The sequence below is a fragment of the Canis lupus genome, chromosome 11 (genome assembly GCF_048164855.1).
Source record: "Canis lupus baileyi chromosome 11, mCanLup2.hap1, whole genome shotgun sequence".
Classification (NCBI taxonomy): domain Eukaryota; kingdom Metazoa; phylum Chordata; class Mammalia; order Carnivora; family Canidae; genus Canis; species Canis lupus.
In genome coordinates this window covers 43064582-43083398 of record NC_132848.1, presented here as the reverse complement: position 1 = coordinate 43083398, position 18817 = coordinate 43064582, and the positions used below count along the sequence as shown (strand labels likewise).

Genomic DNA, 18817 nt, shown 5'->3' with positions numbered 1-18817 from the left:
TCTGACTCTTGATTTCAGCTCAGGTCATGATCTCAAGGTGGTGAGATTAAGTCCTACGTGGGGCTCTGCACTAGGCCTGGAGCCTACTAAAGATTCTCTCTTTCCCTGTCCCTCTCCCTCTGCCCCTCCCCCCCAATAAAAAAAAAAAAAAAACTTTGCTGACTTAGCCTGTCAAACTAGGGTGATGATGCCAACTATTTTATAGGCATTGTATTTTAGTTTATCAAATGAACGGTCATATTTAAGATATGTAGATGGCGTAGCAATGACACATCCCTATATTTAATTAACATACTAAATGGAGTTCTGGAATTAACAGACATTCATTCTGGTACTACAATAAAATGAGTAAGATGATCAGGATTTTTTGAGATTAAAAAAATGTATATGAATAATTTAGGCTGTAAGAGAAAGTACAAAGATAGTTTGTGACTGAGCAACTAGGTAAAAGAAGGTGATGTTTAATTTAGCATCAGGGGAGTATTGGGTTTGAAGGGTGGAGAATCAGGTGTTTGGTTTTAGACACACACGTCTTGGACATGCATATCTGCCTATTAGACATCCAGGTGGAGGTACTGGCGAGGCAATTGTATGTATGGGTCTAGAATTTATGGAAGAAGACAGAATGGGAAATAGAAATTTGAGACACATTGGTATATAGATGGTCTGTAGAACATGAGTCTGAAAGAAGCAATTCAGGAGCAAGCATAGGAAGAGTATAGAAAAGGAAGTGTACCAATATTGAGAAGTCATGAAAATGTTCAGGAACCAGGCAAGGAGAGGAAAAAGGTGAATAGTAGAATGGGAGAAAAAGCATGAGGAGTTCATCTAGAAGTGAAAAAAATGTTCAGGAAGAAGAGAGTTCTAGCAACTGTGACAAATGGGATCACAGTCAGGCAAGGTGGGAGCAGAGAGCGAACTACTGGATGCAGCAAGTCCATGATGAGTGGACATCTTCACAAGAGCGCTGGGGTCAGATGGTGAGGAATTTCTGATCAGTTGGATTCCAGGGAGAAGGATAAAGAGAGATTGGAGACGGGAGATACAAGACAAAGTCTGGTGAGGTCTGGGAGAGGACAGGGGTGGTAGTGAGAGGGGAATGTGTGCCAGAAGAGGGCTTTTGTTTGTGTTTTTCAAAGATGAGAGCCATGGGAGCATGCCTGAGTGCTTGCTGGTGGCACAGTAAAGAGAAAGCCATGATTTAGGGGAAGAGACACGTCTGACAGCCAGTTTGAGCACAATGCAGTTAAGTCTGGAAAGAAAGGCTGGGAGACGGCGTGAAGAGCATGAAAAACCACTTATATGGTTCTTGCCCACTTACCTATTCAACAATAAACACTGTGTGTGCAACCAGGCTTAGGATCTCTGTGATCAAGTCTGTGATCATAGGATATGGTATAGTAGAGCAATGATAGCGACATTTTTGTTGTTGTTGTTAGAGAGTTCCTTTAAGTTTTTCTAGAAGTTGTCTACTACATAGCAGAGAAATATAAGGTAGTTCCTCCCACCTTTTTTTTTCTCCCCAAAAAAATTTAATTAAAAAAAGAAAACCAACAAGAAATCCTTTTCTTCCAAAAGCTCAAACCGAAAGAATGTTCACCAGACAGCAGTTCTTTTTTGAGGAAAAAAAGCAGGCAGGGCAGGTGAAGACAGAGGTGGCACAGGTGGAAAACATAGCTCACCTGGCTGTCCTGTTCATTCCTGCTGTTAAATGATTCCCTTCCATCAGGTCTGGCCCCGAGGTGTTGTGTGTGTTGTGCCAAAGCCAAATGAACGGGTAAACATTTCATTTGTATCTTGCAAATATGTTTTTCAATGGTTTGATGGAAAACCAAGGGTTCCTTTATTGTTTAAACCTACTTGGATGGTAACAAGCTATTTTTCTAAGCCTTGTTAGGCTGCTTCCCAGTTGACTTGAATTGGAAATTTTCCAATGTGGTTATAAAATAAGGTGCCTTCTCAAAAGTTGGTTGTTGGTTTTGTTTTTGCTTTTCCTTTATTTCTTCCAACCCAAGACCCAGGGCTCCTAGAGTATAGCTTCCAGCTTGGGGAACTTAATATGACACTCGCAGATGTCATGTCCTCTGCCTCCAAAATAGATGGATTGAGGAAGGAAGGAAAAAGAGGGAGAGGAACCTATCACATCATTCCTGTTGACATGACATGACAACTGCAAATACTTCAGAGAGCAAATAGGAGACTCTTAAAGGAGCTGTTTAAATACCGGTTATTCAGAGGCAGTGTCAGTGATCCATGGCATATAACCAATATATTTTATTAATCATAAACTACAATATGTGATATATTTAGAAACTGAGTGCTCTAGGCAGCAAGCCACACTTGCTTCCTGTAGTTGATCAGTTTTGTTTTATTGTTGTTTAATTTGTGATGGTGCATTAACTTCTAAATCTAGAAGGATTATCTATCCAGTGGAAGGAGTCTGCATCCGGATTGGGGCCTGTGTCCTATCTTTATTTTTCTGTCCCATATTTACAACTGCTGGGCCCTCATAGAATTTTTTTTTAAATGAATACTCATAGGAAAAAAAGCATATGAAACAACAGTTAACATCCTTAGAACACATTATGTAGTTTCAACGTTGGATTGATTTTGTTGATTTTTTTTTTTTTCCTGGAGTGGTAATTAAACCAGTGGTTTCATGGAATCTGAAATTTAGTAAACCACATGTTTACACCCATTTTCATTTACATAAGTTAAAAGTTACAGAATATATGTTGATTAGAAAACTGTTTATTACCTCCTGTATTATTTCAAAGTGGCAGACTGAATTGCAAATAGAACATAAGGTGTGTCTTATCCCAAATTTGGTCAAAATTGGCTCACACTCCAGAAAGATAAAGTCAAGCTTAAAAATGCCTGAAGCTGGATTGATGGAGCACATTGAATGACCTCCTTTGAAAAATGTGTATGGGGGCACCTGGGTGGCTTAAGCGTCTGCCTTCAGCTCAGGTTATGATCCCAGGGTTCTGGGATCGAGCCCCGCATCGGGCTCCCCATTCAGTAGGGAGTCTGCTTATCTCTCTCCCTCTGCTCCTCTACCTAGCCTGTGCTTGCCTTCTATCACTCTCTCTCTTCAAATACATAAGTAAAATCTTAAAAAAAAAAAAAGTGTGTATGTATGTCACAGTTTACATTATCAAAAGCATTCTTAAATAAAGACATGCAGAAAGGTGAGATGAAATCAAATGCATGGCAGGGAACATTATCTCAATATACGCATCCCCTCCCTCCCCCCACAATCCAGTTACCCCCTCCCCACCATGCATGTGTTCCCCATGCCAAGAATGGCTGGCCACCTGCTACCACGCAGGAGTCTTAGGGATCTTCCTTGACCACCCATTCTCACCCCTCTTCACTTGGCCCAATTTAGTGCTACTGTGTTGTAATTTTAAGTATATTCGCTGGTTGTTTTGATATCTGTGAGTTCTCCTGTCACTGTTCTTTTCCTAAATTTTTCTGATTACTGCTCCAGACTAATTTAGAGCTGCCCTCTCAAGTTCTGTTAATAAAAATCCTTTGAAATAGGTCATTGGAATTTTATTGCAAATACTGAGATAAAGTTGTCAACATAATATTGCTATGTAATCCCATTTGGGAACTGTCTTTTAAAAATTCAGATCTTTTGAATATCCTTTTACCAAGTTTTATAGTTCTTTTTGTAAAGGTTTTATGCATTCTGTGATAGGACTATATATTACATATATATATATACATGTATATGAGTATATACACATCTTATGTAATATGTAAAATATATATTACATATTATTATGTGTTAGTACATGTCAATTATATATATGTATTTTCTTTCATGTAGGTGTTTATTCTGATTCTTTTTTTAAATTAATATATGGGGTGGATTTCTGTATGTTGATTTTGTGTTTAATCACTTAATTATAATTTCTTGGTATTTTTATTTTATTTTATTTTATTTTATTTTATTTTATTTTTTCTTGGTATTTTTAAATGAAAAAAATTGTCTTAGATATTTTAGGACAAACACTAGATCATTCATGAGCAACAGGAATCTTGTTATTTCATTTTTAGTGTCTATACTTCTCCCTCTGTCTTATTTAACTGACTGGGACAGGCAGGACTGTGTCAAGTTCTAATGGAAAAGCTTTTAATGTTTAATTATTAAGTCAGATGTTCACTATAGATTTCTGGCAGATAGCTTTTTTTTTTTTTATCATGTTAAGGAAATATTTTTTTCTCTTCTTAGATTACTAAATAGCTTATGGTTCTCTCCATTTCTCAAGTTCACAAACATGCCCAAACCCCTCTGTACCCTCTTTCACCACTGATTCTTTGCTCATGGTTGGTCCCTGCTATGATATCCTTTCAACATCTTTTAAGACTACTCTTCAGTGTTGCCTCTCTAGGCCTTTCTGGACCAGCTTCCTGTGTCTCTCTTATTCTTCCTTTGCATATTTGTAACTGTTTTTGGCATATCCTTCTCCCTTTAAAACTACAAAATCCTAGGACTGAGTGCCTTAACCATTTAACTTTTTTGTATCCCAAATGCCGAAGACACATGTGCAGCAGAAGTACCATTAACATGGTTTTAGTAAATAATGAATATAAGAATTATTAAAAAGTTTTCTATGGATGATGCAAGTAGGTGAATCCCCTTACTTGGATAATACTTTATTGTTTTCTGGAATTTCTTTCTCTGTTTCTTAGAATTACTTCGAAGTAGTTTGCAATTTCTTCAACTTTGTCCATTGTTTGTTTTCTAGTAGAACATGTTAGGACATGGCCCTCTGAAAATATGCCAGTTATTGGAGAGGAGGAAAAATTAACAAAATGTTGTATATGTTCTGTTAAATCTTGAGAGGAGGATATCTTTTGTTGGTTACCAAAGCTCAGAAGAATAAAAGTTGTTCTTGAATTTTTCACTTAATTTTATTAGAAGATACACCTTTGTTTTTTTCTGTGCAGGGAATTACTATCCGACCACTAGTGGAATTTCTTGATGTTAAGAGGTCCAATAAGAAACAGCAAGCAGTCAGTGAAGAAATCCATTGCCGGGTAAGTGTTAATGTAGTAATAATGATTTAAATGATAGAAGAAAAACTTGGTGGTTTCAGTTGACAGCATATTCTGGCACTCCTTTCCTGAAGGAGAAGGAAAGGCAGAGGGGAAAAGGGAGAGAGGGCCAAGAAGGGCATGAGTTGGGGGGTGTAGAGTGAGCACAGCCCCAGGGTGCCTTCTCCAGATTAATCTGCTAGACCCCTCGGGAATGCGAGAACAAAGAATCCTTTTTTTTTTTTTTTTTAAGATTTTATTTTAGAGAGAGAGAATGAGAGATCACAAGCAAGGGAAGGGGCAGAGAGCGAGGGAGAGTGAGAATCCCAAGCAGAATCCCTGCTTAGCTCAGACCTGACTCGGGGCTCAATCCTGTGACCCTGAGGTCATGACCTGAGTAGAAACCAAGAGCCGGCTGCTCAACCCACTAAGCCACCCAGGCACCCCAGGAACAAGGAATCCCTCTTGTAAACTTCCTTCAATCTGAAAATGTTTCCACTGGAAAACTAGCATCATATTTCATATTTTCCAAAATTATGAACAGACTGTTATGAGGAGAAAAATAACCTGAAAATTATCTAATACTGATATAATAAAATCAGTGTATTTAGAGATGAATCATTGTTTCATTGCTTTTAGTAAAAATAAAACAAAACAAACAAAAACCCAACAACAAGAAGAAGCAAAACCAGTCAGGGTCTTTGAAGTTTAGGCATCCTATAAGTAGAGTGCAAATTACTGATTTAGGGTAAAAATTAATCAGTAGCCTACTTTTTCTGTTTTAGTTTTTTGATCATGTGAAGACTGGGATTGAAGATGTTTGTGGACATTGGGGTCACAACTTTTGGAGAGACAAGTAAGAAGGTCTTCCGCCATTATATTATGAAGCGGCTCTGGCTCACTCTGGAAGCAGGACTTACTGACCTGTGTTTTTTTTTCAGAGTTGCAAATCTTTCCTGTGTTGTGCCATAGTGTGTCCTTTAAGATAAAGTTCAGCAAATCACAGAGACCTGGAGCAAGATAGAGGCTTATTTTGCTCCCCTGTAAGAAGCCAGAGCTCTGTAGCTAATGTAGGTGTAATAGATGAACTTTGCTCCACACACACCTCATGGTCTCAGGATGCTTCTGTCCTGGTGAATCCACTAACATCTTCCATTTCCAAGGTTGACTCTTAGACCAGAATGGGTGCTCCAGCATTAGCCATCATGCATACGGTCCAGGCTGCATGTAGGAAGAAAGATAATGTGGAGACAAAGGACATGTACTGGCTTCCTCTTAACTGAAGTTATCAGAAGCTTTCACGCAATTCTTCCAGTTACACACGTGGCCTGGCCTTCTGTGGCTAGCACTCAGCCATGTAGGCATTTCTCACTGCAAGGGAGGCTGAGGAATGCAGTCTATTTGGTGAAAAACTGAGGATTCTGTTCCTATTTGTTCGCCCACACATGTTGAGGGGCTTTGTCAGATGCAGAGGTTGGAGCACCTAATATTATAAATAGACTAACAAGTATTTTACAAATACATTTTAAATACAAATATTGTAACAAATAGAAGTAACAAATGTTCCTAAAGCTAAATTTGTAAAGATTATATGTGCTTATGTAAATGTGTCTATCTAGTTCTTTTTTTATTATTATTATTATTATTTTAATCTTAAATGGCTTTGCGGTGGATAAATAGAATTCAGTGCCTGTCTTCAAGGATCTCATAGTTGAAATGGACGAGGTGTCCTAGCTGGGCAGAATTAGGTACGTGCTTGAAAATAAACTGAAAAGCAGACTTATGGGATTGATTCTGACAGCAGGCTCAGGGACCACGAAGTGTAGGAGCTGGCTCACCTGGCCCCCAGGAGCTGACAGTGAGCCTCATTCACAAGGGTAGGGGTAGCTCGAGGCAGCCATGCTGGGGGTGTGCCTTGGAACTGACAAATGTTATAAACCAGGGCCTTTTTTCGTCCCCATAAAGCAATTTGTGAACATTTATCAGCACATCACTGGTTAGGAAGGCCTTTGGAAGGAGACAGATGACAGATTTAAACTCTATTTTGGTAGCTTCCTCTTGCCTTCTTGCCTTGGCTTTCCTCACTTGCTAATAGTTTCTGGCCCTCCCCTCTGCAAATTTACGTGAAGTTGACCAGCCTTCCAGTGTATGTAGTTTAACAGAAGGGTGCTGTTGAGTGCTCATTGTCTGTTCACATGTTCTGACATGATACTGGATTATATGAGAAGTATAAACCATAGACTCAGGACTTTAAAATTTTAACAATATAATAAAGGCCACAAAACAGTCACACAGCAAATGTGTGTATGCGTGTGTATGTGCGTGTGTATGTGAGATATCATTAAGTGATGAGATGCATTGCAGAGATTTTAAGTGCTAAAACAACCTTTACAAACCTGACCACACTGTTTACTAATGTGGAAAAGCCTCTTGGACCTTGTGTTACCGTAATATGTAAAGAAAAAATATTTTATTCGTATGGAGAGAGCACCCAGTTAGTTACATGGGGGCACAAAGTAATAAAGCAAACTAAACTCTCCATTGTAAAAATATGGGGAAAAGATGACCATTTATCTTGGGCGGGATTTACATTTTTGAAGGCAGGAGGTAGATGAGAGAACCCTACCCATCTGCCCTGTGACTTTCTATGCCACCCTGCTTTACGTCCCTGGGACCTTCCTACCTAACAAAGATGGATCCTTGTCTTTGCCAAGCCAGCGATTCAGACTTTTTCTGCCTCCCATTCTGGTTGTTTTTTTTTTTTTTTTTTTTTTTTTTTTTATTCTCAGCCAGGTCTATTTTCCACTTACATCCTCCCTTTCCACCTGACTGCTTTCCTTCCTTCTCCAGCATTCCATCATCAGTCCTTCCCTGGAGGGACAAGAGAGAGCAGTCACCCGGAACATTTGGTCCCTTTCCAATGGGGAGACTGGGTTAAGGATTTATACCACTCTTCTGCCTCCCAGACAAGGGTAAATAGACGTGAGTAGATGTAGGCATCAGGGCAGCAGTCCCTGGGGCAGTGTTAGGAGAAAGTAGTAGACTCTGTGATCATGTGGATTTGGTCTGGAACCTTTGGTAAAAGAACTTCAGGGAAAGTCTGGCTACATTCTATCTTTCAGGCAGAGATACTGTGTCTCTGGGGTACTGTGAGTCTGTTCAGGCAAACATCTACAGCCTGCCAGGCTAATTGGACCATAAATACTAAAGGTGGCAGAGCCAACTCTGATTTCATGTCTGAAAGGTAATATGGCTATGTGTCTCACATTTTTCTCTGCAGCATACATACTTCACTCAACCCCTGTATATTTCCATGCATGACATTCTCCAGGTAAGGTTCACATAATTCCCTGGATTGTCAAGCACACTGTATATCGCAGGTAGAGCAGAGAAGTGTGTGTGAGTATGGAGGAATTTGGTGCTGACGCAGGTCATATTTAAAATTAGCTCTGCTCAGATCCTATCTCTGGTATGTACATAATTGTTGATGTTACTGAAGATCACATATAAAGAAGAGGATTGTTTTAGGTATGTTGGGTATCTTTCCATTTCTTCTGGAATCCTTAATACTGTGGATTTCTAGTGGTCTTGCCAGAGAATTTGTGAGGCATCTGATCCTTGGAGAAACGGTAAGGCTTTTTGATTAGGCAAGTTTCTCAAACTTGGTAAAAGTAGTCTAATGATGGAGAAAGAGAGTGCCTCAGTGTAGGTTGGCAGAGAAATGAAAGGTGTGAAAATAAAGAGAGTACAGGGTTCCTATGCTAAATGGGTCAGATGCTCTTGCCCTTAATGCTTATTCTTCCTTTTGTTTCTCTCCAGTGAAAAGCCAAAACAATAATAAAAATAACAGAAGTTTAAAGAGTCCTGGCCCAATGGCCTAGTGTGAAATTCAGAATAAACTTCAAAAAAACTTGGCCCCTGTCTATCGTAGTGGCCAGTTGAATGGATGACTCTTAAATTATTCATCACCCTCCAGTGTAGAAACAAAGACTAGTAACAAGAATGTGGGCTCACCTTGTTTCCTTTCATAGCACAGGTGTACCTGTAAACCTCCTTGGGCTTATGGTAATCACTGTAATGCATTTCTTTCTTTCTCAACAAATACTCATTGCATGCTGTTTTGCTTACCTGTTAGCATAATGATGTTACATAACAAACCACCCTGATACTTAGCTGCTCAAACAACAGTCACATTATTAAAGCCCATGAGTCACGAGTCTGAGAGTCCAGGATCTGGGCTGTGCTGGGCTGATGCGGCCCCGGCTTGCTCATGCTTCAGAGGCTTGGTTGGTTGTCAGCTGATCCCAGCTGGCCTTCTCTGATGTGACTGGAGGGACTGAACTTTATTTCATGTGGCATTCCCCTTTGTCCTGGGACTAAAGAGTCACTCCACCCATATCCTTCTCATGGTAATTGTGGAAACAAGAGAGGTAAGCTTAATATGCAAGCTCATTTTAAGCCTCTGCTCTAATTGTCTTGTCTGCTAGAGGTCACTGACCAGAGCAGGGAACATTACTGGGGCCAGTGGCAGGAAACAGGACAGCCCAGGCCACCTAGGCCATGGTGGAAGGACATTGCCAAGTATTATGGCAGAGGGTGTCGTATACAGGGAGGAATTGAGACCAAATGATCCGTTCTACAATCTGCGCTTATAGTGTGCCTGGCACTGTCCTAGGCACTGGGGATATGGGAAAAAGTGGAAAAAAAAATTCTTGCCCATATGTATCATTCTAGTGCTAGAGGACAGAAAGGAAGATAAATTGTATAGCGTGTTAGAAAATGATAATTGCTATGGAAAAAAAATATACCTGCAGGTGTATAGGAATCCAGGTGGTGGGAGGAGGCATGCAGTTCTAATGGGATGGACGGGAAAGGCTCTTTTGAAAAATGACTGCTGAGGAAAGACTTAAAAGGAGGGTCTGCAACAGAGCCCTGAAGGTGTATTGGGGGAGGATCTTCTTGGTGGAAGGAACACCAGGTATCAAGGCCCATGGTTGGGAGCAGAGCTGGTGAGTTTCCAGGGAAGGAAGGATACCAGTGAGGCTGGACATGAGAAGCACAGTGCTAAGATAGGCAGCTCCAAATTGTGTAGGGTCTCCAGGTTGTTGTACATGTTCTCAAGAGAGATGTAGAGTTTTAGGTGGTTTGACTTATATTTTATCAGGATCACTCTGGCTACTGTGTCGAGTAGTCTGTAGGAATGCTGTGGTGGAAGCAGGGACACCAGTTGGGTGCCTGTTGCAAGAATCCCCTGAGGGATGATGATGTCTTAGACCAGGGTAGATCCAAGAGATAGGGGTATAGAAGGGGTGAAGAAGCATGGTTTGATTGTGTGTGTTGATGGTGGCACTAACAGAAATTGCCAACAGAGTGGATATGGAGTATTAGTTTTCTAGAGTTGCTACAACAAAGTGCCACCGATTGGGTGGTTTAAACAGTAGAAATTTATTTTCTCACAGTTGTGCAGGCTAGAAGTCCAAGATCAAAATATCAGCAGAGTTGGTTTCTTCTGTGGGCTGCAAGGGAAACATGTGTTACAGACCTTTCTCTTAGGCTTGCAGACAGCTGCCTTCCTGCCTCTTTATGTGTCTATGTCCAAATTGCCTTTAGTCATAGAGACAACAGTCCTATTGGTTTGAGAACCACCCTAATGACCTCATATTAAACGCTATCCCCAAATACAGTCACAGTCTGAGGTACTAGGGGTGAGGACTTCAACCTGTGAATATTTAAGGGCACACAATTCAGGCCATAACGTGGAATGTGAAAGAAGGAGAAGGATCAGAGGTGGCATCAGGTTTTTTGATCTGGTAGAGTGGTCATTTTTTTTTTTTTAATTTTTATTTATTTATGATAGTTACAGAAAGAGAGAGAGGCAGAGACACAGGCAGAGGGAGAAGCAGGCTCCATGCACCGGGAGCCTGACGTGGGATTCGATCCCGGGTCTCCAGGATCGCGCCCTGGGCCAAAGGCAGGCACCAAACCGCTGCGCCACCCAGGGATCCCTGGTAGAGTGGTCATTAATTGAAATGGTGAGGAATACAGGAGAAGATACGTTCAATCTGGGAACATCAAGTTTGAGAACTAGACATCCAAGTGGGGGTGTTAACTAGGCAGCTGAATATTCATTTCTGGGGCTTGGGTGTGAGGCTGAGGCAGGAGATACAAATGTGGGAGTCACTGGCACAGAGATGCCATTAAAATCATGAGACTGGGCAACATGGCCAGAGAGCGAGTGGAGGTAAATAGGATCAAGAGGCCAGAAAGAAGAAAAAGACCCAACCAAAGAGTCTGAGAAAGAGGTAGGGGGAACCTAAGGTAGTGTGACATTCTGGAAGGTGATGTGTTTAAGCAGGAGAGGTCAGGAAAGGTGAGGACTAACGATTGGCCATTGGACTTACACTGTGGGGGTCACCAATGACCTCAATATGAGTAGCTTCAGTGGAGTATTGTGGGCAAAAGCCTAACTTGTGAATGTTCAAGAGAAAAATCAGAGGAGAGGAATAGATGTAGGAAGTATTAATACTTTTGAGTAATGTTGCTGAAAGGAGAAGCAGCAAAATCGCAAATGTTAAATATACATAGATATATTTTAATATATAATTGGTGAATATTAGATATATGTCTATCATGACTATATAAAAAATGTACCGATAGTAATATTTACATATACATATATTTTTACATATGTATATATTCAGGTATGCACATATGAAAATATATATAATCAGACAAGCTAAACACTACTACTCAATTTATCCCTGGGTGTGGTAGAAATGATGGTAAAACAGGCTTGTGTTTTGGTTTTGCTTTATTTTGTTTTTTGGTCATTGTAGTATTAATTGAAGCTTGGATTTGCTTTATTTCCAGGTTTAAGAAGTTCGATGACAAATACCTGCGGAAGCTTTTGATTCGAGAAAACCAACCCAAATCAAGCATTGTGTCTTTATATAAAAAGCTTGAAATAAAACATGCCATTGAGATGGCGGAGACGGGGATGATAAGTGCTGTTCCTTCTTTTGCATCTCTGAAGTAAGTACTGTTTTGAAAATTAAAGTTAGTATTACCAAGTATGTCTTAATAGTTTTTTGAAACCAGTGATGGTAACAAATTTCACTCATGTCCTAGACCTCATGGAAGAATGAGATTCTGGTTAAAATGTGAAGTCTCGAAATGTATACCTTATGTTATGTCACATCAGGTAACATCATGTTATGTTATTTTAGAATTGACTAGTCAGAAAATACTTTGTCATATTTAGGATAATTATGCCTGTATTATATTTTCTTGAGGTCATTCATTGCTTTGTAAAAGTACCTCTTTAGCAAGTATTTTGAAATGGAATATCTTAAGGTGTGTTATTGTAAATATGCATGTAATTTATAGTTATTTCCTCATGAATTAGTCATGCAATCATATTTTAAGGCTTGCAAAAAACATCAGGGATCATCTGGTATAGTGGTTATTAACCCCTGCTGTATATTACAAATACCTTAGGAGCATTAAATAATATGATGACCAGGGCCTAGGTGTAGGTATATTTTATTTATCAGTTTTTCAGATATTTTCAATATGCAGTCAGGATTGAGAGCCACTCATCTACTGTGTCTCCCTAATTTTAAAAATGAGGAAATGAAGATTCAGAATGGTAAAGTGACTTACCCAGAATCTTATTGCAAATCCTCAGTAAATGCTCAGTTAACAGTAGGTCATTTTATCATGTAAGCATCAATCCTTCCCTACCACAAAAAATGATAGAAATTATGGGTTCTGCTGACTTCTTTCACTGATGAGCTTGAAATGCATTTAAAATACATGTCACTTAATTAAAATACTGTCTATGGGAGAGCTGAAATGAGACAGGAAATGCCAAATCACACTCAACCATATAAACTAGGAGGATTTTTACTAAGACTGTAAATCCTCTATTAAAATTATGGAAGTTTACACAATCCAGAATAAAAAGAAACAGTGATCAGGATGGCTTGGAGGTAAAGGTATTATACTGCACTTAAAAACAGTAGTGGATTGAACAGAGTGACTGGTTTATAGTCCTACCCTGCAGTAATTCACTGTGTGACCTTAGACTGGTTCATCTATTGCCCTGAGATTGAGTTTCTTCAAGTAGAAAATGGGACAAGACTTGATCTTTGTTGCCATCTAGCTTTACAAGTTAATGATCTTTCTTATGCACTATTCCATTTGCAATTGTAGCAAGGGATAATTCAATTATTCAGCTTCACAAAGGAGAGCCATTGTCTTTGTGATCACAGAAGAAAAAATCTTAGTTTTCCGCTCTGTTTATAGTTCTTTTGGAAGCTGGCAGTAAGCAGAACAAAGGCAAAGATTTAAGGTTATGAAGTAGGTAGCACAATTAATGGTCAGCTGCATAGATAGATAAATGAATACCAACCATATTGAGCATTCCACATCTCTTGAAATGTTTTCTTTAGCGGAAATTAGAAGTGAAAAGGGAGGAAATAAGGTATTATATTTCTGACAGTGATGGATTAAGTGTTCTAGACCAAACTATGCTATGAAAACAGCTAGAAAAAAAAAAAAGACAAATATGTTTTAAAAATCTGCTTAAAAGCTGGAAAGTACCAGTACAGTAAGGAATTTCTTGACCAAGAGTCAACAGAGAAGGGAAGTCCAAGAAGATGGAACCGGCATTTGGTGCCCTTTCTTCACTGGATCACAGAAAAGTCTAAAAGCCTAAAACAGAAGTTTTGATAGACTGATTGGTGTTTGAGAATACATACAGTTGGAAATCAGGACCTACCAGGGAGGAGGAGCTTTTGTACTCAGCTATAGGTTATTACTTCAGAATTCTACAACTTAACCCTCAAAGAAGAGAAGTCTAGCCTAGAATTATCTCAATTCATGATTGTTTAAATCTGGGATTGATATTACTTTTATCCCAGCTGATTGAGAGAAATAAACTTAACTTTTCTTTGGAGGAAAATAAGATGATAGTCTTAAACTACCTCCATGATTTTTCATGCATAATGTCTAGCAACCAATCAAAAGCATGTGAGTAAATAAGGAAATGTTATTGAAAACTTAGAGAAAAAAAAGATAAAAACAGAGTAGTAACAGACACAAGTGGATGGCAGATAATTGAATATAAGGGTGGCTTAAGAGTCAAAAATCAATCCGTTATTTGCCATATTTTCAGTTCTTCTCAAATTGATCTATAGATTCAAAGCAATTCCATTAAAAATCCCAGTGTGTTTGTGTGTGTGAATCATTAGACAGTCTGGTCCTAAAGTTTCTATGGAAACGTAAAGGGCCCAAATTAACCAAGACAAGATTGTCTTCAAAACTGAAGAACAAATTTAAAGGATTTACACTATTAGGTAGCAGGACTTTCTGTAAAGCTCCCATGACTGAGACAGTATCATTTGCAAAGACAAAAGGACAAATAGACCAGCAGAAGGAAGTAAGAGTTTGGAGTAGACCTACACTTACTGGATATGGATACTTAACTAATGGCAAAGTTTACAGTAGTACAAAGCAGTAGGGAAAAGATGGCCTGAAAAAACAAAAAACAAAAAAACAAAAACTGGTCCTGGGTCAATTAGGGATCCATATGGAGATAAAGTGAAATTGACCACTAGGTCACATTGTATCAAGCCAAGGAGTATCATAGGTATGCATGTGAGCAGTGAAACAGTACAGCTTTTGAAAATCGTATGAGAGAATATCATCTTACTGTTTTGATAGGAAAAGATTTCATTGAAGGAATGAAAGGCAAGCCATAAAATGGGAGAAGATACTTGCCTCACATAAAACTGACAAAGGTCTAAAAAAAAAAAAAAAAAAGATAGTCCTATGGAAATATGGACAAGGGACTTGTTCAGGCAGTTTACAAAAGAAGGTATTCAAATGGTCAGTAATCATATGCGTGTTCCAAAATACGTATATGAGAATACTTACAAAAACATTGTCATATCCAAAAGTTAGAAATAACACAAACACCCATCAACAGTAAAATGGATAAATCATTACATATTCATGTGATGGAATATTATACAATGAGTAAAATGAACAAACCAAGTTACATGTCATAACACAGATGCATCTAAATGCAATGCCTAAGCAAAAGAAGCTAAGTTTAAAAGACTATTATTAAAAAATCCATCCATCCATCCATACATACATATACTTAATGCATTTAAAAGACTCCATTTATAGAGAATTCAGACTTGGGTACAACTGTTCTGTCAACTCAGAAATTAGGATAGTGGTTGTTTTTGTCAAAGAGGGAGGAAGTAGTGATTATTGGGGGGCAAAATATGACTTGGTTTCTGGGGTTCTAGTTCATGTTGTTTTTACTTGAATAGTGGTTGCACAAGTACATTCACTTTGTGATAGTTCATTGAGCCATACGTGGCAGATTCACATATTTTTCTATTTTTGTATTATATTCCAATAGAATAAATTTAAATGTATGCTTCATTATGCACTTAACACTAGAGTTACACAAACATTTGTTGGATACAACTTGGTGGGAACATTGTTATAAGAATGCAAGATCCATTGCTCCAAAATTGTTACCTCTTGACCTTTTAAGTCCTTCTAAAAATTCTGTGAATTAACTTTGCTGATCAAAAACCTGATTAGAAACCTAGACAGCAATTTGAATAACAATGCCTTAGTCTAAGAAGATGCTTCTTAAAAACTCACCCAAGCCATTGAGATTGAGGTGAAAATGAATCATATATATCTACAGAAGTCTGCCCTGATGAAGCCTTAGATTTCTATGTTTATTCCTTTGTGTTTCTCCATTACTTTATGGGCATAGGTAATCAATATCATGTTTATTTTTTGTAAACAATTTTGCATTTAAAAAAAAATAAGAGAACTGTGCTCTTCAATTGGTATGTTCCTAGGCCATCTTGTGTTTAGATCTGCATTAATAGGGACACCTGGGTTGCTCAGTGGTTGAGCATCTGCCTTTGGTTCAGGTCATGATCTCAGGGTCCTAGGGTCGAGTCCCGTATTGGGCTCCCTGCCTGTTTCTCCCTCTGCCGATGTCTCTGCTTCTTTCTGGTGTCTCTCATGAATAAATAAAATCTTTTTAAAAATCTGCGTTAATATATATAAACTTCTCAGCTTTATCTTCTTAATTTATCTTCTTATGTATTTTATTGTACTATATATTTTTGTAGGCCCCTTCAAAGCCTTTTTGAAGAAGTTAGGATAAAACTGTACAAATACAGTTGGTTCTCATTGTTGCAGTAGTTATGTTCTATAAAATTGCCCTGAATGCTGATTGTGAATACTGAACCCTTGCTTCTAAGGGAAATACAGGGTTAGGTTCTTGGTGAGCCTCTGGTCACAACATTTTCATCAACCAATTGATACATAACCTTATTTTATGTGTGCTTCTATTTAAAGACACCTTATTTTTAAAAAAATATAGACACCTTATTTAATATTTATTGTTTCATTAACATTCCACTCATGGCCAACAGCACCATAATTCATGCTTGAACAAAGCTCATGTGACATGACTTTTCTCTGGAAGGCACATCACAGCTTTCTTTTGCTTAGGAACATTCAACAGCACTTCGGACCTATGCTTGGGGGCCATTTTAAATAGTGAAGTCACCAATAGCACGGAAATATGAAAAATGTGTCATTAAATAGACTGTGAAAAGGATATTTGTTTACAGTAGAGGAAGGTGCTAAAACAGGAAGGCAGAGCATCATCATATTTAGCCTCATCTAGGAACCTGTGCACTGGGGAACTCAAATTTTCCCCCACTTAGTGCATGTTTATGAAAAAGTATCATGTGTACTGACACCATGTTTAGGTGACTTTGCAAATATGAAATCCTTGAATAATGATGATTGATTGTATATACGTACATATTATAAATGGTGTCTTTGCAAATATTTGTAATGAAGTGTTTAAAAGACTAGGCCTCGATAGCAAAATGTAGGTAATTGAGTTTCTGTTAGAACAAACCCAATTGTAGATTACCTTATTAGAGAGTATTAAAAATAATAAAGTGACAGCATTATAAGCTACTACAGTTTTTCTTCCTTAAAAAATATTTGCGTGGAAAAAAAGAAGTAATTGCATGAACAGACTGAAAACTTGTGCATGATTAAACATGTTTTGAATAATTTTGACACTGAAAAGTTTTAGAATTTGGAGTTATTTTACTTTTTAGACTTTTTAAAAAAGAGTTTTTATTTATTCATGAGAGACACAGAGATAGAGGCAGGGACAAAGGCAGAGGGAGAAGCAGGCTCCCTGTGGGGAGCCCGATGTGGGAGTCGATCCCAGGCCCCCGGGATCACGACCTGAGCGGAAAGCAGACACTGAGCCACCCAGGTGTCCCTGGAGTTATTTAAAAATATTGAATACTCCCTAAGTGTTATTCTTTAAGATTCTTCTTAAATGATATTGTATCTCCAAAAAGGAAAAAATATGATTCCAATATCTGTTGAATAGTAAAATATATTCTTTTTCTAACCTTTCACAGTGATTGCCGGGAAGAAAAAATAAGGAAGCTCACACCTGGTGAAATGGATGAAATTCGAGAAATATTATCCAGAAATCTCTATCAAATCCGTCAGCGAGTGAGAATAATTTATTTAGCAAAATGTTTCCTTGCCTTTGGCTAAAAATATGCCTTCTCATTTCGTGCTACTCCGTTGTAGCAGACATTGCCCAACCATTTACGCCAGCCTTTTGCATGTTGCACATCAGGCATCTTCTCTTCTCTGAGAGTCCCGTCTTATTAGGGTACACTCCCTCTCAGACACCATGGGGAAAGTGTGGGAGTCCCCAGGAGTTCTGCTACTGTGGATTTGCAGATAAAAGCATCTGAGTTAGTTGTGGCTCTCATTTAATTTTTTTTTTATAAATGAAATCTCTTTAGAGCTTAGAGAAAACTTAAGAGCTTTAAGAAAACTTATTAAAACGTATTTAATTTTCATTACTCATAAAGTACTATAGTTTCTTCCTTTAATGTATCTCCTAAGTGCTGTTCCATTGTTAATACCTCGTTCTAACAATTGGCTAACAACATAGCTAACATTTCCAGGATGCATACAATTGGCCATGCCCCATTTCAGCATATATTAACTCAGTCTTCCAAGTGGTGTTACTACTGTTTCCACTTTATAGATGAATCAATTAAGGTACTGGGAGGGGAGGTGGCACACAGACCACATAGCTGGTCAGAAACCTTCCTCACTCATGTTGGGGTCATTTCTGTACCTTCTTAGCTGGTCTCCCCAGATGCGATCCCCAGTCCCTCCTGAGTTATGGTTGCTCCGCCGCCTTCTTCACAGCACCTTTAATGGCAGCATTCTCTTATTTAAAATGAAACAAGCAACAGTTGTGGCTTATAGGCTAAACTATTCTTTCAGAATTCGGGATCTCTAATTCTCAGTTCTGCTGTGTCTGACCTGACATCTCCCTTCCCTCCCCAAATGCCCAGGTTCTGTCTTCCTTCCTTGGCCTGGGTTCCTCCTCTCCTTTCTGTCTCTACGTGGAACGTCCCACTGGTTCCTGTTAGCTGTTCCACATCCTCCAATTTTTAAGGTTTCCTTAACAACTTCCATATTATCCCCAGCCCTGTCTTTAAATGGGATAGCACTCGGAGTTCACACCATACCACACAGTTTTAGCACTTCATGATTTGTATTATTTCGTTAGCCTTTGAGGTCCATCTAGCTAGCAGATTTCTCGAGGCAGGCTTGAGCCCTCTTCTCTAACATTTTCTCATATTTCTTTGAGACTTAA

The 18817-nt window shown here is 38.7% G+C and overlaps 1 protein-coding gene across 2 annotated transcripts in view; it reads left to right on the top strand.

Moving 5' to 3' along the window:
• SLC9A2 (solute carrier family 9 member A2) overlaps positions 1 to 18817 on the top strand; it is a 97318-nt gene that overhangs the window by 69236 nt on the left and 9265 nt on the right. For both annotated transcript variants that reach the window (XM_072844399.1, XM_072844400.1), the window contains 4 exons: positions 4963 to 5052; positions 5835 to 5905; positions 11920 to 12081; positions 17550 to 17646. In XM_072844399.1, the coding sequence (XP_072700500.1) occupies positions 4963 to 5052; positions 5835 to 5905; positions 11920 to 12081; positions 17550 to 17646 (420 nt within the window). The remainder of the gene's footprint in view (positions 1 to 4962; positions 5053 to 5834; positions 5906 to 11919; positions 12082 to 17549; positions 17647 to 18817) is intronic.